Here is a 14,296-nt window from a genome sequence, read left to right on the forward strand (position 1 = left end):
GCTAATACATGACTTGAAATTTGAATGCGTAATGAAATGATCACTTGACTTTGACCTAGATCCTCCCAGTTTGTCCCAATGGCCATGAACTTGACTCTGGCTCAGTGCAGTGGCCAGAAGAGGGCAGGAGGGCAGACGTGAGGGGCGACAGCCGCCCAAGCCCTGCCATCCTCTGCGCGTTAAAGACTCGGGCTTGTTTATCCCAGGACACCGGGGCCTGGTCCGAAGATGCCGAGGAATGGAGAGAAGGGGCCTGACTTCAGCGGGGAAAGGGAAACGAACCATGCCTGGGGTTGGTGGGGGCCACACCCACAGAGCAGCCTGGGAGCAGAAGATAAAGGGGCACTTCAGAGGCGCTAGTGAAGAGAACTCGGACAGATGCTGACTGCTCCAGACGGGGGTCTGGCTGCCCGAAGGTGGGTGTGGTGGGCCGTTCCCAGAAGCCACACACGTGTGGGTGGGCGCCTCAAGGCCCCACTCGGGCTCTGGACCTGCCTTCTGGGTCTCCCCTCGCCTCTCCTCCCCTTCCCTGCAGTGTTCTAGTGTCTCAGCCACTGCGTTTGTCAGTTTTGGTTCATTTGAAAATCTATCCATTACAACTCAATTTGGAGTTTCCAATTCCCTGAAAAATATTTTTGAGTCTCTTTTTCTTTAAAACAGTGAAACAGTTTATAGTTGGTGCCAACATGGTGCCAATGTCTGGGACATCGTTGAACAGACCTTGTGGGTTTTTACCTCTTCCAGGTCTCAGCCCTCTGCACCTGGCCATCTTTGTCAAGTGTTGTTGACTGTAATTTCAAAACTATACCAATAATTTGAGGTTTGGGATGAAAGTGTCTTCAGGGATTTGTTTGCTTCTGCCACACTCCTGGGGTGAGGTCTGTGGACCGCCAGGGACCTAAGCCAGCCTCCAGGCTGAGGTGAGGTGGAATTCCCTTCTGATGCCCCTCAGCCCAGCGGTGTCGCCCTCTGCACCTCACCTGATGACAGGAGGATTCCACACCCCGCCGAGGGCCAACCCCAGGGTTCCACCCAGATCCATCAAACTCCTGCTGGGGTCCCACACCCCAGCTCAGCTGGCAGTTATTTCTACCAAAGCAAGATACCCAGCTGTCCCCACACTCAAGAACGGAAGTAAAGGAGGGTGAAGGAAATTAGTGAAGAGAATCAAAAGGCACACAGTCCACTTAGAAATGTCCCAGGAGTGTGACGTATGGCAAGGCGACTCCAGCTTATGCCAATTATATAATTGAAAGGGGCTAGAGGCCTCCCTGGTGGCACAAGGGTTAAGATGCAACCTATGAGGCAATCCACAGCCATTGCAGCCCCGGCCAGGGAGCAGCCCACATGCGCAGCAGACCTCTCCTGTCTCCCCGCTGCTCCCCTCAGCAGTGTACTTCGGTCAGTCTGCTGTTCTGCTCCCCACTCTGTCTCTGGTGAATCCTCTCACCCCCCGCGTCTATGGCCCGTACCCCAGATCTTGAATGCATAGATAAATCTTTGGGGAAAAAAAGGTGTGGGGGGAGGCTGAGAGAAGAGATCTGGAAAGCTCCCCTCACAAGAAAAGTTATTTTGGTGACTGTACGGTGATGTCAACGAGACCGCTGTGTTCATTTCACAAAGTACAATTCTCGCATCATCACTTCGTACACCCGAAACTAGTATGTCAACTACATCTCAGTTTTAAAAAAACAAAACACTGAATTCACAAGGAGCGGAGGTGTTGATCTTGGCTGAGACTCAGGAAGGACAGGCTGGCTGTCTCCAGTCCCCTGGGCTGTCTTAAGGAGGAAGAACCAGGGTGACCGAGGGCAGAGCCAGAGCCCCAGGCCCTCAGCGACACTGGGAGATGAGCCAGACTAGAAATGGGGGAACATCCACTGAACAGCGGTGCGGGCTCCTCAGACCCCAGGGGGAAGGTCAGAGGCCGTTCAACCCGTGATTTTACAATGGTCACCACAGCCTTGCCCCCCGGGCCACCTGTCCCCACAGCCTCCTCTCATGAGCTCGGCCAACGCGTGCTCAAGCCGCCAGAGTTAAACATTTTATTTCAAAACAATAGTAAACAATTTAATATTTTGCGATGTCTTTCCCACAATCCGCAATGGAAACCAAAAAAACAGAAGAAAGAAGGGAAGGGGAGGAAATGTGGGGACTGACCAACCTTCCCCAGAAATAGGCCCCTGGTCCTGGCATCTGGAATGGCTTCTGGACACTGTCTAACCAATGAGAAAAGAAAGCACCGAGACATTGTGCTTCAGCAGCAGGTTAGGAGCCTCCACAAAGAAAAAGATGTGTGCGGGGGAGGAGTCTAACACAGGTCCCAAGCAGCCTGGTTTAGTTCTAGAAACTTCCAAGAGTCTGGAAGCACCTCCTCTCCACAACTCCATTTCAGAGCAACTTAGACCCTAAAGCTGCATCCCGTTGGGAGGAGGCGGCCTCAGAGCTGGACCACGGGGATCCGGGAGCCCACACCTCAGACACACAGGGTGACCCACGCAGGTTCCTAGCCTGGAAGAGAGTCAGGGAAGACGGGAAGAGTTCAGAGGAGAAGGAAAAGGTCCCACTCATCTCGCCGCTCTTCGCTGCTTTGTGTTTTGTTCGAGTAGAGATGAAGACTAGCTGCTCCCGGACAACAGGACGAAGAAAGAGCTGTAAACAGCCTGGGTTTGCTCACCCACATGTGCAGGCTCTTTTGTCAGAAAGGGACCCGTATCTTGGGGACAGGGGACCAGAAAAAGCCCTTGTGGTGCAGGGTGGGTACGGGGTAGAACACAATGACGGCAGCCGCCAGATGCCTGCTCCCCTGGGCCCCGACCCCAGACAAACACTGAACGAGGTTCTGGAATGGCAATGGTGGCAGGGAGGGCAAGGGGTGCTCCCCTCCTCCCGGGCCCTCAGGCCCACGGAGGGGTGGTCTGCCCCCTCAGCTTGGCGCAAAAGGCCTGGGGAGCTGACCAGGGCCCCCCTGTGCACATGTCAGCCACTACAGCGCACAGGGAAGCCACGACGGCGCAGGCTCTTCTGGCCTGTCGCCAAAATCCCATCTGCCTTTGACAAAACCAAAAAATAAATAGTGTACATTTTTCACACCACCTGGATTCCCTGGCCCGAGACCAGAGATGCCAACCCTCCTCCTCTCCCATACCCTGGTGCCCCCACCAAGGGCACTGTCCGCCGACCGGGGGCTAGCAGCAGCACAGCGAGGGTTTCTGGCCGTGTGGGCCCCTGGCAGCAGGCCCTCCAGGGTCCCGGTTGAGGGGCTGGCTCAGCCCTTTGGTCCACCTTGTTCGTTAAAATTAAAATAAGAAAAAAAAAGGCTCCACTTGGTGACTTGGGTCTGGAGAGGTCTCCGCTTCATCCCTCTGGCATCCCGTCCTCCTGCAAGGCGTCACGCAGGCCAGATCTGCAGGCTGGACCCAGCCACACTCACCGGTCACTGCAGTTTCGTCCCCAGCTTGCGTTGTCTATTCCTGCAAAATGGGTGGGGTCAGAGGGGAGCAGGCCTGGGGGACACGCGAGGGGACAGCTGGCATGCATTCAGTGGCCTGCCCCCTCAGCTGTCCCTTCTCCACCCGAGTCCTATCGAAATGGATGAATGTCCACCTGCAGGAGCCCCAGTGATGACTAGAGCTGGATCCACCAGAGCTGCTGCCCTGGAACCTGGGATTTGGGACGTGGACAGAGTCAACTTCCAGGCCCGGAACCCAGGAACAGAGCCAAGAGATCGGGGCGGGGAGCCAGGCAAGAGGGACCTGGCTGGATTCTCACTACTTATGGGGCATTCCTATTTATAGATAGGCCAGCGCAAGTGGGGTTCTGTTATTATCAACCAAGACAGACTAGAAGATAGTGAGTTCTCCATCTGAGAGGTACAGAAGTGAAGGTAAGAAAACAGAGGGAATCTGAGTATCAGGTTTGGGGGTGCAGCTTTATGCATAATGGCCCCGAAACCTGAGAGGAGCCAGTAGAACCACCGCATTCTAGAGCGGCTGGCCTGAGAGTCTAGAACAGGGCTTGTCCAGCTAAAATCCAGAAACCCAAATGCGCCTACAGGTCCTGAGTGCTGTGGCCCCCAGCCTCCTCCATCGCCAGCCCCCACCCTTGTGTTGGTTCCACCAAGCTCCGCCTTCCCTTGGGAGGTTTGCACTTCCTGTGCCTTCCTGAGAGTAGCTCCCTGCAGCCCCCCAGTCAACAGGCTGCTCATTGGTCTACCCCACTGCGGCAGGCCCCACCAGCCCGCCCTGTCAGGAGCAGGCCCAGAGCCCTGACAGGGCTCAGAGCCCTGACCCTACCCTAGCCAGCTCCTCTCATCAGCTTCCTGGGAAACAGTCCTGCTCCCAAGCCTGACCTCATCTCAGCTCCCCTCTGAACTCTGGGAGCAGACAGGGCTTTCTCCACCCTGGCAGGCACCCCACCCTGGTATCTGAGGTGAGTGGAGCAGCAGAGCTGAGTCAGGAAGCGCCAAAGCCCAGCTTTGCCCCGACTTGCTGCGCAAATGCGGGTGGCCCCTAGCTCACTGCACCCCGTCTACAAGAAAGCACGTGGACTGAACAGTTCCAGGGGTGTCCATACACAGACACCCCAGCTCCCCACCACCATCTGTAAGTCCTCTGTTGAGTGATTCCATTCCTCTGAACCCCAGTTTTGTCATCTGGAAAATGGAGGCCAGGGGAGGATTCAAGGAGACGAGGCAAGAAAAGTGCTAGGGCAAGTGCCCGACTCAGGGAGCCCTCCAAAACTGGGGGCAGTCTCTCGGGGGCTGTGGCCCACTAAGCCAGGACCCAATGATTGCTGTCCCCTTAACTCACCTGGCTTCTGCCCGCGTTACTGTGTACTCAAACCAGAGCACATTGGGGATGAGGCTCGTGTCTCGGATCAGGAAGAACTCAGAGATGGGCCTGGGGAGACACACACCGGAGAAGCAGGGCCTGTCAGGGCACGGCCGGTCACCAAGCCAGAACCCCCGCCAGGGCCAGGGGCTGACGCTGCACCCTCCCTCCGCTGCTCAGTCAGTCTGTGCCTGGCCTGAGACCCCAGAGCCACTGAGAGACCCGCATGCCTGGCCTGGCAACACAGGTACAGCAGGAGGGTTCAGGCTGCTGGCCAGGTCCCTGAGAGCTAGGTGAGGACAGAGGAAGGTGTCTGGACATCTGGGTCCGAGGAATCCCCGAGGGAGGTGGAAGCCCAGTGAGCGGGGCCTCCACCCAGCAGAGGCCTGGACACTGCGGCCCCCCCGGGGGTCTGAGGCTGGGTCGAGAAGCCTGGGGTCTCCCCATGGAGGCCTCATCTGCAGAGTGGGCAGCACAGGGGCAGGAGGCAGTTACCAGGCTGCTATCCTGGGGAACAGCGGGGTGAGGACCTCCTGGGTGAAGGCGAACCAGAGAGTGGCCATGAAGCTTCCAGCGATGCCCCCATACAGCACCTGTTTCCAGGTGTGGTACAGCAGGTAGACCCTGGGCCAAGGACAGAGGGCAGATCATGAGACCCAGTCAGAGACGGGCCTGCTGTCTGGCAGGGACCAGTGCGTGCACACAGGGCACACACACAGCCTCCTGGGAACACAGAGCCCCAGATCAACTTCCAGAAGGAGGCAGGGGGTTGAACCCCAACAGCTGCTCCCCTATCTCTAGAAGTGAAGGGATGGCTCAGCTGGAATTTGCCTTCCTTGTGTCCAGCCCTTGAGCGCTGAGTCTGCCTGCAAGGGGCTGCTGCGGGACGCTGGGAACAGATGGCTGATGAGTGGGGGTGTCCTCAGACCCTGGGTCCAGCGGAGGAGAGAGCTGGGCTGGACATGGCAACTGGAGCCCTGTCCCTTTGAAACCGGGACCCCTTTCCCAGCCTTGCCTGACAGGCTTTGGGGCTCAGTCCACTATGGGGCCCAACAGGGACCAAGAACCCAGAGATCCCAGTGGGCAGGTGTGGGGTGGGGGCTCTCCCGTCCTCCATACCTGCTGTAGGAGACTAGAAAGGCCACGGTGAGGAGACCCAGGGAGAGCACGTGCCTCCACAGCAAGTCCAGGAACCTGGCGTTGTTTGTTTGGTGCATTCTGGGAAAATATGCCCGTCAGCTGGCCTCAGCCACAGCCTGGAGCCCAGGCCCCCCAATAGCCCCTGGCCCATTCAAGTGCTCCCTGGGTGCCTCAGCCTGGCCACAGCTCCTCCCTGCCCCAGTAGAGGCTGAGCCCAAGGAGCAACCCAAGGACTAAGCAGTAAGTTCCCGAAGAACCCGGCCTGGGCCCATTTGGGGCCCGCCGATGCAGGACGGGGGAAGGAACTCACCTTAAATACAAGAAAAGGAAGGAGTAGACAGAGAAGAACCACATAAACTGGGAGTGGCTGGAGGGCATCCCGTACTTAGTGCCCACTGCCTCGTGGGGGCCTGGGAGAAAGAGAGCAGGGTGTGATCGGTAGTGGGGGCCTCCCAGAAGTGCCCTGACCTGGGGAACACCCAAGCCCCCAAGGGCTGGGCCCTACCTCCACAGGGCCGTGGTTCTTGGATGATGTGTTTGATCAGCCAGTTGACCCCCTCGTTCAGTGCCAGGCCCCCGAGGAATGAGATCTGCCGAGAAGACCTGTGCTCAGCATGGCTTCTGCGCCCCTGGCTACCACCCCGCCCTGGAGCCCGCCGCCTCCAACTGAACCTCCCCACCCGACTAGTGAGCAGCCTGGCACCAGCCAGGAGATCCCCCCACGCCTCAAGAAAAGGTGGTGGCAAAGCACCCGAAATGAAATGGTACAGCCCCGCCTCCCTGGGTGGGGGTACTGGGGAGCAGGGGGTGGGGCAGGCAAGGACAGACTCACTGTGTGCAGCTCCCGTTTGAATATAATGAGGGTCACAAAACCGACGATGATAAATACAGGGACGAGGCTCAGGTAGGCAAGGATGTGGCCAGAGAGATCGCCTGGGACACAGGGAGAACAGGATGGAGACAGCCCGGGCGTCAGAAGAGTGGTGCAGAAACTGGGAGCCCTCCCCTGGGGTCACCCCAAAAAAACACGAAAACCAAAATAAAGAAATGGGTAAATAAATAACGCAGGTGCCTTCGCTGGCCCCATGTTAGAGGCGACGAAACTGAGGCCCACTGAGCCTGTGACCTGCCCAGAGTCACCGCCAGAAAGAGGAGGGATCGGAACAAAAACCTGATCTGTGGCCTGTTCCGGCACCAGCCCCATCGTCCCGACCAAGCAGGAATTTAAAACTGACCCCAGAGGCCGAGCCCGGTACCAGGGGACAGCCTGGGGGTCCTTGGCTGCCTCTGTACTAGAGCCCCCGGGTGCTGGGGAGCCTGGCCAGTCCCGACAGCGCACAGACATGGGTCTACACCACAGACTCCAGCAGGGACCAAGCCCAGAGGCGGGGGAGGAGGCTGCATGGCAACCCACCCTGGCGGCAGCAGCTTCTCACTGCCTCTCCACCGGCGAGAAACAGGTTCCCTACTGAACACCTGCTTTCAGCCCCACAGCGTAACAGGGAGGCAGCGTGAGGACCTTCGGCCCCTTTTGCAAGAGGATGACACTGAAGCCAGAGACAAGGACTGCTCTGCCCCTTGCCTGCTGGCAGGGCTGACACTGAGTCCAAAGGCCATCCTCACATCAAGGCAGGACGGCTACCTGGCACCTGGGGTTCGAGGGCACATTCAGCTCCAGTGCCAGCACATGCTGGCTACATGACCTCAGCTCTCTTGCCTACGAATTAGATGCGCATGCCAGGCCAGGGAAGCTGTGAGGAGACGGCGCCTATGAGACAGCCAGCTCGGTCCCGGCACCCTGGACACTCCCACCCAGAGGCTGGGAGCAGCCAGCACGAGAAATGGCTCACACCACCAGCCTGGCCTCTCCTGGGCAACAGGGAAGGTGCCCACACAGGGCTGAGCCCAGATTCCAGGGCACACACCTGGCCTCACCTACACCTCTCAGGTAGTGCTGGCTCAGAGCTAGTCTGGGAGAACTGGTGCTGCTGGGCCGCAGACACACTGGGTGGGAGCCTCCCCCTTCTGGGCCTCCATCTCCTGGTCCACACCATGGCCTGGCCCCATCCTGCATAGAGAAACTGGGTGTCTCGGGACCAGGCTGTGAGGCCCAGAGGAGCCAGTGCCCCCGAACCTTGGGCCATCTTCAAGGTCTGTCCCACAGCCACCACTCCCCTGGCAGGTGCTGTGGGTGACTCTGACCCCACCAGTCTTTGGAGGGCGCCCCCCACGGATCCCACCGCCCTTGGGATAATCCCACTGCAGCCCTGTTCATCAGGCACTGCCGTCCTGGCCCTGCTTCCCTCCCACTCTCTGCTCTAGTTCCCTGAACTCACCTGAGCTCTGTCCTACTTCCGGACCTTTGCACAGTTTTCCCCATTGGGGATGCTGCCTGTGTTAACTCAACATAAATTAAATACCTGCCATGGAGGCAAAGAGGACAAGTTTCTGCCACTGCGGAGCGCTCAGTCTGAGGAGCACTGTAACCAGGGCAGGCTCACGCTGGCTCACTGGTGAGGACAGGCAGTGTCCACCTCTCCCTCTACACGGCATAGGCCAAGACAGAGGGATGTGGTCTCTTTGGACGCCCCCCACCACCACTCCCCAGGCCCAGCACAGTTCAAAAGTGAAGTTAAGAGAATGGCTGAAGGGAGCCAGGAGCAGGGCGTGAGGCATGAGGGGAAGCGCAGGGGCCACTGGACTGGTGTGGGCAGGGGACCAGAATCTCCGGATACTCCCAGGTCCTGCCAGGTCCCTCCGCCCGCCTGCGCCATGCTGCTCACAACTGCCAGCTAGAGAAGCTACTCTGAGGCCAGGAGAGGGAAGCCATGAAGGTGCTGAGGCCTGAGCACCGTCCCTCCCCAGGTAGAGTGGGGGTTCTTCACCGTCCAGGAGGACCCGGACATACCAGTGGCCTGTTCATTCTAAACCCAGAGCCATCCCGTGGCTGCCCTCAGAAGCCCTCGCTACACACTGGCTGAAGGGATGGATGGATGGTGGGCAGGGCCCCTCCACCCATGAATAACCCAGAACATCCAGGGTCAGAGTTCCCTGGCACCCAGCCCTGAGCTCTCAGCGCTGCCAGCTTCTCACATCTCTGCCCGAGTGCAGCATGAGCAGGTGCTCCCCGGGCACCTGGGGCGCACCTACCCTGGGAGGGTGGGGTGCGCTTGAAAGGGTCGTGGGCAGGTGGGATACCACTAACCGCAGTCATTTATTAAACGCTTCCCGGGGGCAGGCCCTGCGCCCAGCTCTCCACATGCCCCTGTGACTGCACCTCACACCTGAAGGGAGGCGCGATGGTGAGTCCTACTTGAGAGACCAAGCAACTGCGGCGCAGGGGGAACCTGAGCCCAGAAACCTGCCCCCGGGCCCGCGCGCGGCCCCTCCACGCGTCCACCTCCCGGAGGGTCGCTGGAGGGCGTCCCGGCTGGAAACCCCGCCTTCCCAGGGGCTTCCGATGGGAGCCCCAGAAGGCAAGCGGCGGGGACCCCCAGCCGGCTCCCCCCGCGGCGGGGCCCGCGGCCCAGGGCGTGGCACCACAGACGCTCCGGCGGGCGCGCCCGGCCCGGCCCGGCCGCACTCAGCCGCGGGGCCTCCCGCGGGCAGCCCCGGGCCCGCCACGGGGGCAGCGCTCCCCGCACGCCGGGGCCAGGCGGAGGGCGCGGGAGGGGCGCCCGGGCCGCCAGCCCCCCAGCGCGCCGCGCCCCCCGCCCGGGCCCCCCGGCGCGCGCCCGGGGGAGTGCCCCGCCGCGCAGCCGCAGAGGCGCGGGCGAGCGGCTCGCAATTTCGCCCAGCTCATCGCCGCGCCACTGCGCCTGCGCGCCGCGCGCCGGCCGAGCCCCTCCGAGGCTCGCGGTTTGACAGTTCCCACCCGGCCCCCCGCCCCTCCGCGGGCTCACTCGGGCCGGAGCGCCCGGGGCTGAGCGGCCGCCCCGGGAAGGCCTCCTCGGAGCCGGGGCCGCATTCTACCTGCAGGATATTCGACGTGGGTGAGGGTCACCGGCCGCCATGAAGCGGGGAGCGAGCACTGTCCGTTCGCTGCCATCTTACCCGGAGACCGGGCTTCGCGGAGCAGCCAATGGGGAGCCAGGGGGGCGGTGGTCCTGGCCTATCACGCCGGGGAGGCGCCACGCGCCCAATCGGAGGCCGGCGCAGGTATCGGCGCAGCCACTCCGCAAGCAGGCCGTGGGCCTGACTCGGGCGACGAATCAGAAAGCGGGGCCCCTAAGAGCCTGCGAGCCGGCCAAGCCGGCGCCCAATCCGGGGCGAGCGCAGGTAGCCTCCTGGCCAATCGCGGGAGAGGAGGGCTCCCGCACAGAAGGGGGAGCAGAACAGCCAATCAGTAGGCGAGGCTGGCCCGCGGGGTGGGAACGGCGGGCCAATCAGGCGTCAGCCTGGGGGGCGTGTTGCGCTGTGGTGGGAGCTTTGGTTTGGCTGGAGCTGCGCGGAGCCAGACGCCGCGACAGCCGCGGCGCGCCCGGGCCCAGGCGCCGCGCGGGAGGCGGCCTCCGCCCCGCGGGCCTGCACCCCCCGCCCTCGGCCACGAGAGCGCCGAGTCCCAACGCCCGGACGGGCTGGTGTCCCTGCCCTGTGCGGGCCCGCGGCCGGGCCGGGCCCCGACGCCGGGCGGGGGGGGCGGGCGCGGGGCCGCCGGGGCCGCCGGGGCCGCCCGGCCGGGGCGCAGAGTGGGGTGAGCGGAAGCCGGGGAGGCTCCGTCCGTCCGTCCGTCCGTCCTTCAGGTGACAGGGACGCGTCGGTGCCGTCACACGTGCGCCCGTCACGAGGCGCCCCGGCGCTGACTGCCGCTCCTCCCGCCCCCGCGCCCGCTTCTCGGGCCCGAGTGACAGTCCGGGTAGAGCGCGCCCCGCCCGCGCCGGCCTCGCCCGCCCTGCTCGCCCGCGGGCCGGACAGAGGTTTCCCTGCCGGGGGAGGGGCCTCCGCCCGGCTCCCACGGGTGAACCCCTCTCTGCACCGGCCGTCCTGGACAGAGCTTCCTTGTCCGGCGCAGCCACGGGCCTCCGCCTTCCCGCAGGCTAGGACCCCTTGCACAGAATGCAGGCTCCTGGCGCCCGCCAGGCCCTGGGGAGATGAGCAGGTGGGCTGGAGCCGTGGAGCCTGCGTGCTCGTGTGCTTGTGTCAGGGAGAGGGTGTCCTGCGCTAATCCCGTGCAGGCCGTGTGGACGCCGCCCCCACCCCAGACCACAGCCGTCCAGACAGGGGGAAAGACAGATCCCGTCCCCACCAAAGGGAGGGTGGCTGGGACCTGAGGGTGGAGTGAAGCAGCCAGGTGTGGTATAAAAACCAGACTCGTGGGTCTCGGGGTCTCTCGCTCTGTCGCTCGCCTCCTGGCCTCACGGCTCGCGGGCGGCTCTCAGAGCGCCCTTTGGGATTCCTGATGGGCGGATCGGGTAGGACGCATTTAAAACTTTGTCTCCCACTTTTCTCCCTGAGCTGTACATCTCCTCATTTCCCCTGCCCTTGTGAATAAACCATTTATGAACCTTCCGCGTGCGCCTGCAGGAGAGCATGGATAAGTCCTTTGAAGCCCGCGGGTGAGGACCCACAGTCAGGCACCCCGCTTTGTATCGGGGCTGCCCTGTGACACTTGGAGGTTCTGACACCGGTGGTCGCTGCCAGGCCTGGAAAAAGCCGGGTAATGTGAAGACAGGGTGTGTTACGTCCTTGAGCCTGGGCCAGGCAAGGCCTTGAGCCAGTGTCGGATAGACGCAGTAAATGCGTGTGAGAAGAATCGCAGAGACCCAAGGCGGGCGGCTAGAGCAGGGCGGTGGGCAGGGCTGAGCGGGCTGGGGGGAGGGGGTGGGTGATGGTGACTCAGAACCCACCAGCTGGCCGGGAAGCCCCCAGCTGTACTCAGCTCTGGGGCTGCTTGAGCTGGTCTGGGTCAGCTGGCCTCATTTCCCTGTCACCTGCCTTCAGCTTCCTCAGGCACTGCCATTAATAGCTGCTGAGGAGCAGGAGGTCAGAGGAGTGGGCTGCGAGTTTCCCAGAATAGTTGGCTGGGCCTGGCTGACTGCCCATCCCTGGCAGTGGCCCTGTCACTTAGCGGCAAAGACGCCTGAAGACCAGGGCCCCAGGGCCCCGTGCTCTCTGCTCCCAGCTTCCCCTGCCTCAGGGAGAGTTACGAGGGGAGGAGGAGGCTGAGGAGCTACACAGTGCAGAGGACTCAACTGTGGTGGGGAGAAATAGCAGGGTGAGGCCAGAGGAGCGGAGGTAAAAGAATTCACCAGAGACAGGGTGGAGAACTTAGAAAAGGGGGTTTATTGAGATGCACTGCTAAGAGAAGCAGCAGGCGAGATGGGAGAAGTCTGCTCCGGAAGGAAGGGTTGAGGCTCTTTCATACCCTGCGGGCCTTCTGACTTGGGGCGCCAGTTTGCACCAGTTATCTGCTGGGGTGTCCGTCTCAGGCACCGGCCTTTGACAGAGAAACACACCCTGGCCTTTGCTCCTGCTCTCCTGGAGCTGGGCTGTTTTCCTGGTCGTGGTGGTCGGTTTTACGGCCTTAGGGCTACGGGAAGTTTTATGGCCTCATCCCTGAGGCAACCTTATCAATTTTCTTATCTACTCAAGCCTCCCAAACCTACCTGCTGGGCTTAACTTTTAACCTTATTAAATTGTGCCCCGACATCACGCAGGGCGGGAACAGCCGGAGCTGGTGTCCTGTGGCAGGAGTGTGGCTGGATGAAAGGGCGGGGTGTGGGGAGGTGCTGGCTGGGTGCTGGCCACTCACAACTTTGAAGGCCACTGCTGGTGGTGAGACCAGAGGGGAGCTCTGAAGGATGGGTGGTGGTTTGAGTTTTGGTTTTGGTTTCCATCACACAGGAAATGCCAGAAATCAAATGCAGACGGCCCGATGGAGTTTTACAAGCTAAACACAACTGTGTAAATAGCCCCTGCATCAAGAACCAGGGCCCCGGGAGCCCCAGACACATTGTCTAGTCACCCCCAAGAGACCCCCCATCTCAACACTGTGTAGGAGGTCACCCTGGCGGAACCCCACAGGAGGCCCTTTCACCTGAGGCTGCGTCCCTGGCCTCATGTGTGTGACATAGCCATGGCCTCTAGTGAGACAGTGCCCACTCTCCAGTGGCACTGCCAGGCGCTCCCTGCGCTGGTTCTTGGTGCTCCAGTGGATGCATTTCCAAAGGAGGTGCACCAAGGGAGCTGAGCCCAGCTGGAGAGGGAGGGTACAGGCTGCCTGCAGACGAGGGGCTGAGCCATGCGGGGAGAACGCTGAGAGAAGACTTCAATGGCTGCAGGAGCCCGCGCCGCCTCCGAGCCAGGGGTTGGACCAGTGATGCCCCCGGAGTCACAGGAGTTGAAGCTGGGTCTGCCTGATGGGCCAACCCAGAACCCTAAACCACCCTACAGCCCACAGACCAAACTGCTAGCTGCCCCACCACCACCCCAGGCCCAGGCTCCGCCAGAGCCCCGCCTGTGCTCCCAGGACCAGAGGCACCAAGCGCAGCCCCTGTCCCGCACCCCTAGCCACACTACTTTGTTCTCTTTTCCGCTCTCTGGACCTGTCTCCCCCAAATGTGTCAGCTGCTGTCCTGTAGGTCAGAGGTCCACTCATTGACTTGGTGGGTATTGGAGTTCCTGGGGTCCAGGAGGAAGAGAGGACTTGTCAGCAGGGCCACTGCCCTCAGGAAACTCTCCGGTGGATGCTGTGTCACTCCCGGGTCCCAAAGATGCCAGCCAGCCAGACAGGCTCACACTAGAGGTGACACTTCTGGCATCATCTCTCATTGTCTCCTAGAAAAGAAGCTTCTGGAAGGCAGGGTCTAGGGTTCCAAACACCACGGGGCCAGTTCCCAGAGATGCATTGTCAGGCTCATCACCCAGACTGAGTGCACCCCTGGTTTGTGGCATTTGTGGATTTCCAGGGGGCCGAGCCTGTCCTTGTGGCCACTCTCAGGCCACCTGATATTGCCCAGACAGCTCCCCAGGCCGGCCGGATTTGGTCTGGCATGTTGCGCAGAGGCCTGGGCAGCGCCTGGAGCCATGCCTGGCACACAGTAGGTGCACAGTAAACACTGGGTGAACAATGCATGATCCTGCTTCACATCATGCTCATGCCTGCATCTTGGGAGCCACCTGTATGGCAAATGAGCCACTGTTCACGGGTGCTGAGTGTCAGCCACTCACAGCCATAGGCCACACTGGGCACCCAGAGCTCCACAACTCTCCTCCCTGTGTGAGCATCGGTCTCCTGGGGAAGCCAACAGAGGCCCATGGCTGATCCAGATCACATGGCCATGGGGAGACAGAGACGTCCAAGGTAAAGCACGGGGGTTGAGGGC

General features: G+C 61.2%; 1 protein-coding gene across 2 annotated transcripts; it reads right to left on the reverse strand.

Annotated features, from left to right (window-relative positions):
* Window positions 1-1,317: 1,317 nt before the first annotated feature.
* DOLPP1 (dolichyldiphosphatase 1) lies at window positions 1,318-10,063 on the reverse strand. Of its 2 annotated transcripts, XM_037493753.2 has the most exons (8): window positions 9,945-10,063; window positions 6,805-6,905; window positions 6,478-6,562; window positions 6,283-6,382; window positions 5,952-6,050; window positions 5,328-5,456; window positions 4,812-4,901; window positions 1,318-3,473 (listed from the first exon to the last, which is right to left on the reverse strand). In XM_037493753.2, the coding sequence occupies exons 1-8, from the start codon at window positions 10,018-10,020 to the stop codon at window positions 3,437-3,439; spliced, it is 717 nt and encodes a 238-aa protein (XP_037349650.1). In that variant the 5' UTR covers window positions 10,021-10,063; the 3' UTR covers window positions 1,318-3,436. The 2 variants fall into 2 exon arrangements, with proteins under 2 accessions (XP_037349650.1, XP_037349651.1); XM_037493754.2 differs by lacking the exon at window positions 5,328-5,456.
* Window positions 10,064-14,296: the final 4,233 nt, after the last annotated feature.

The sequence above is a fragment of the Talpa occidentalis genome, unplaced genomic scaffold (assembly GCF_014898055.3).
Source record: "Talpa occidentalis isolate TD23 unplaced genomic scaffold, MPIMG_talOcc4v2.1 talOcc4.7, whole genome shotgun sequence".
In the NCBI taxonomy this organism is placed as follows: domain Eukaryota; kingdom Metazoa; phylum Chordata; class Mammalia; order Eulipotyphla; family Talpidae; genus Talpa; species Talpa occidentalis.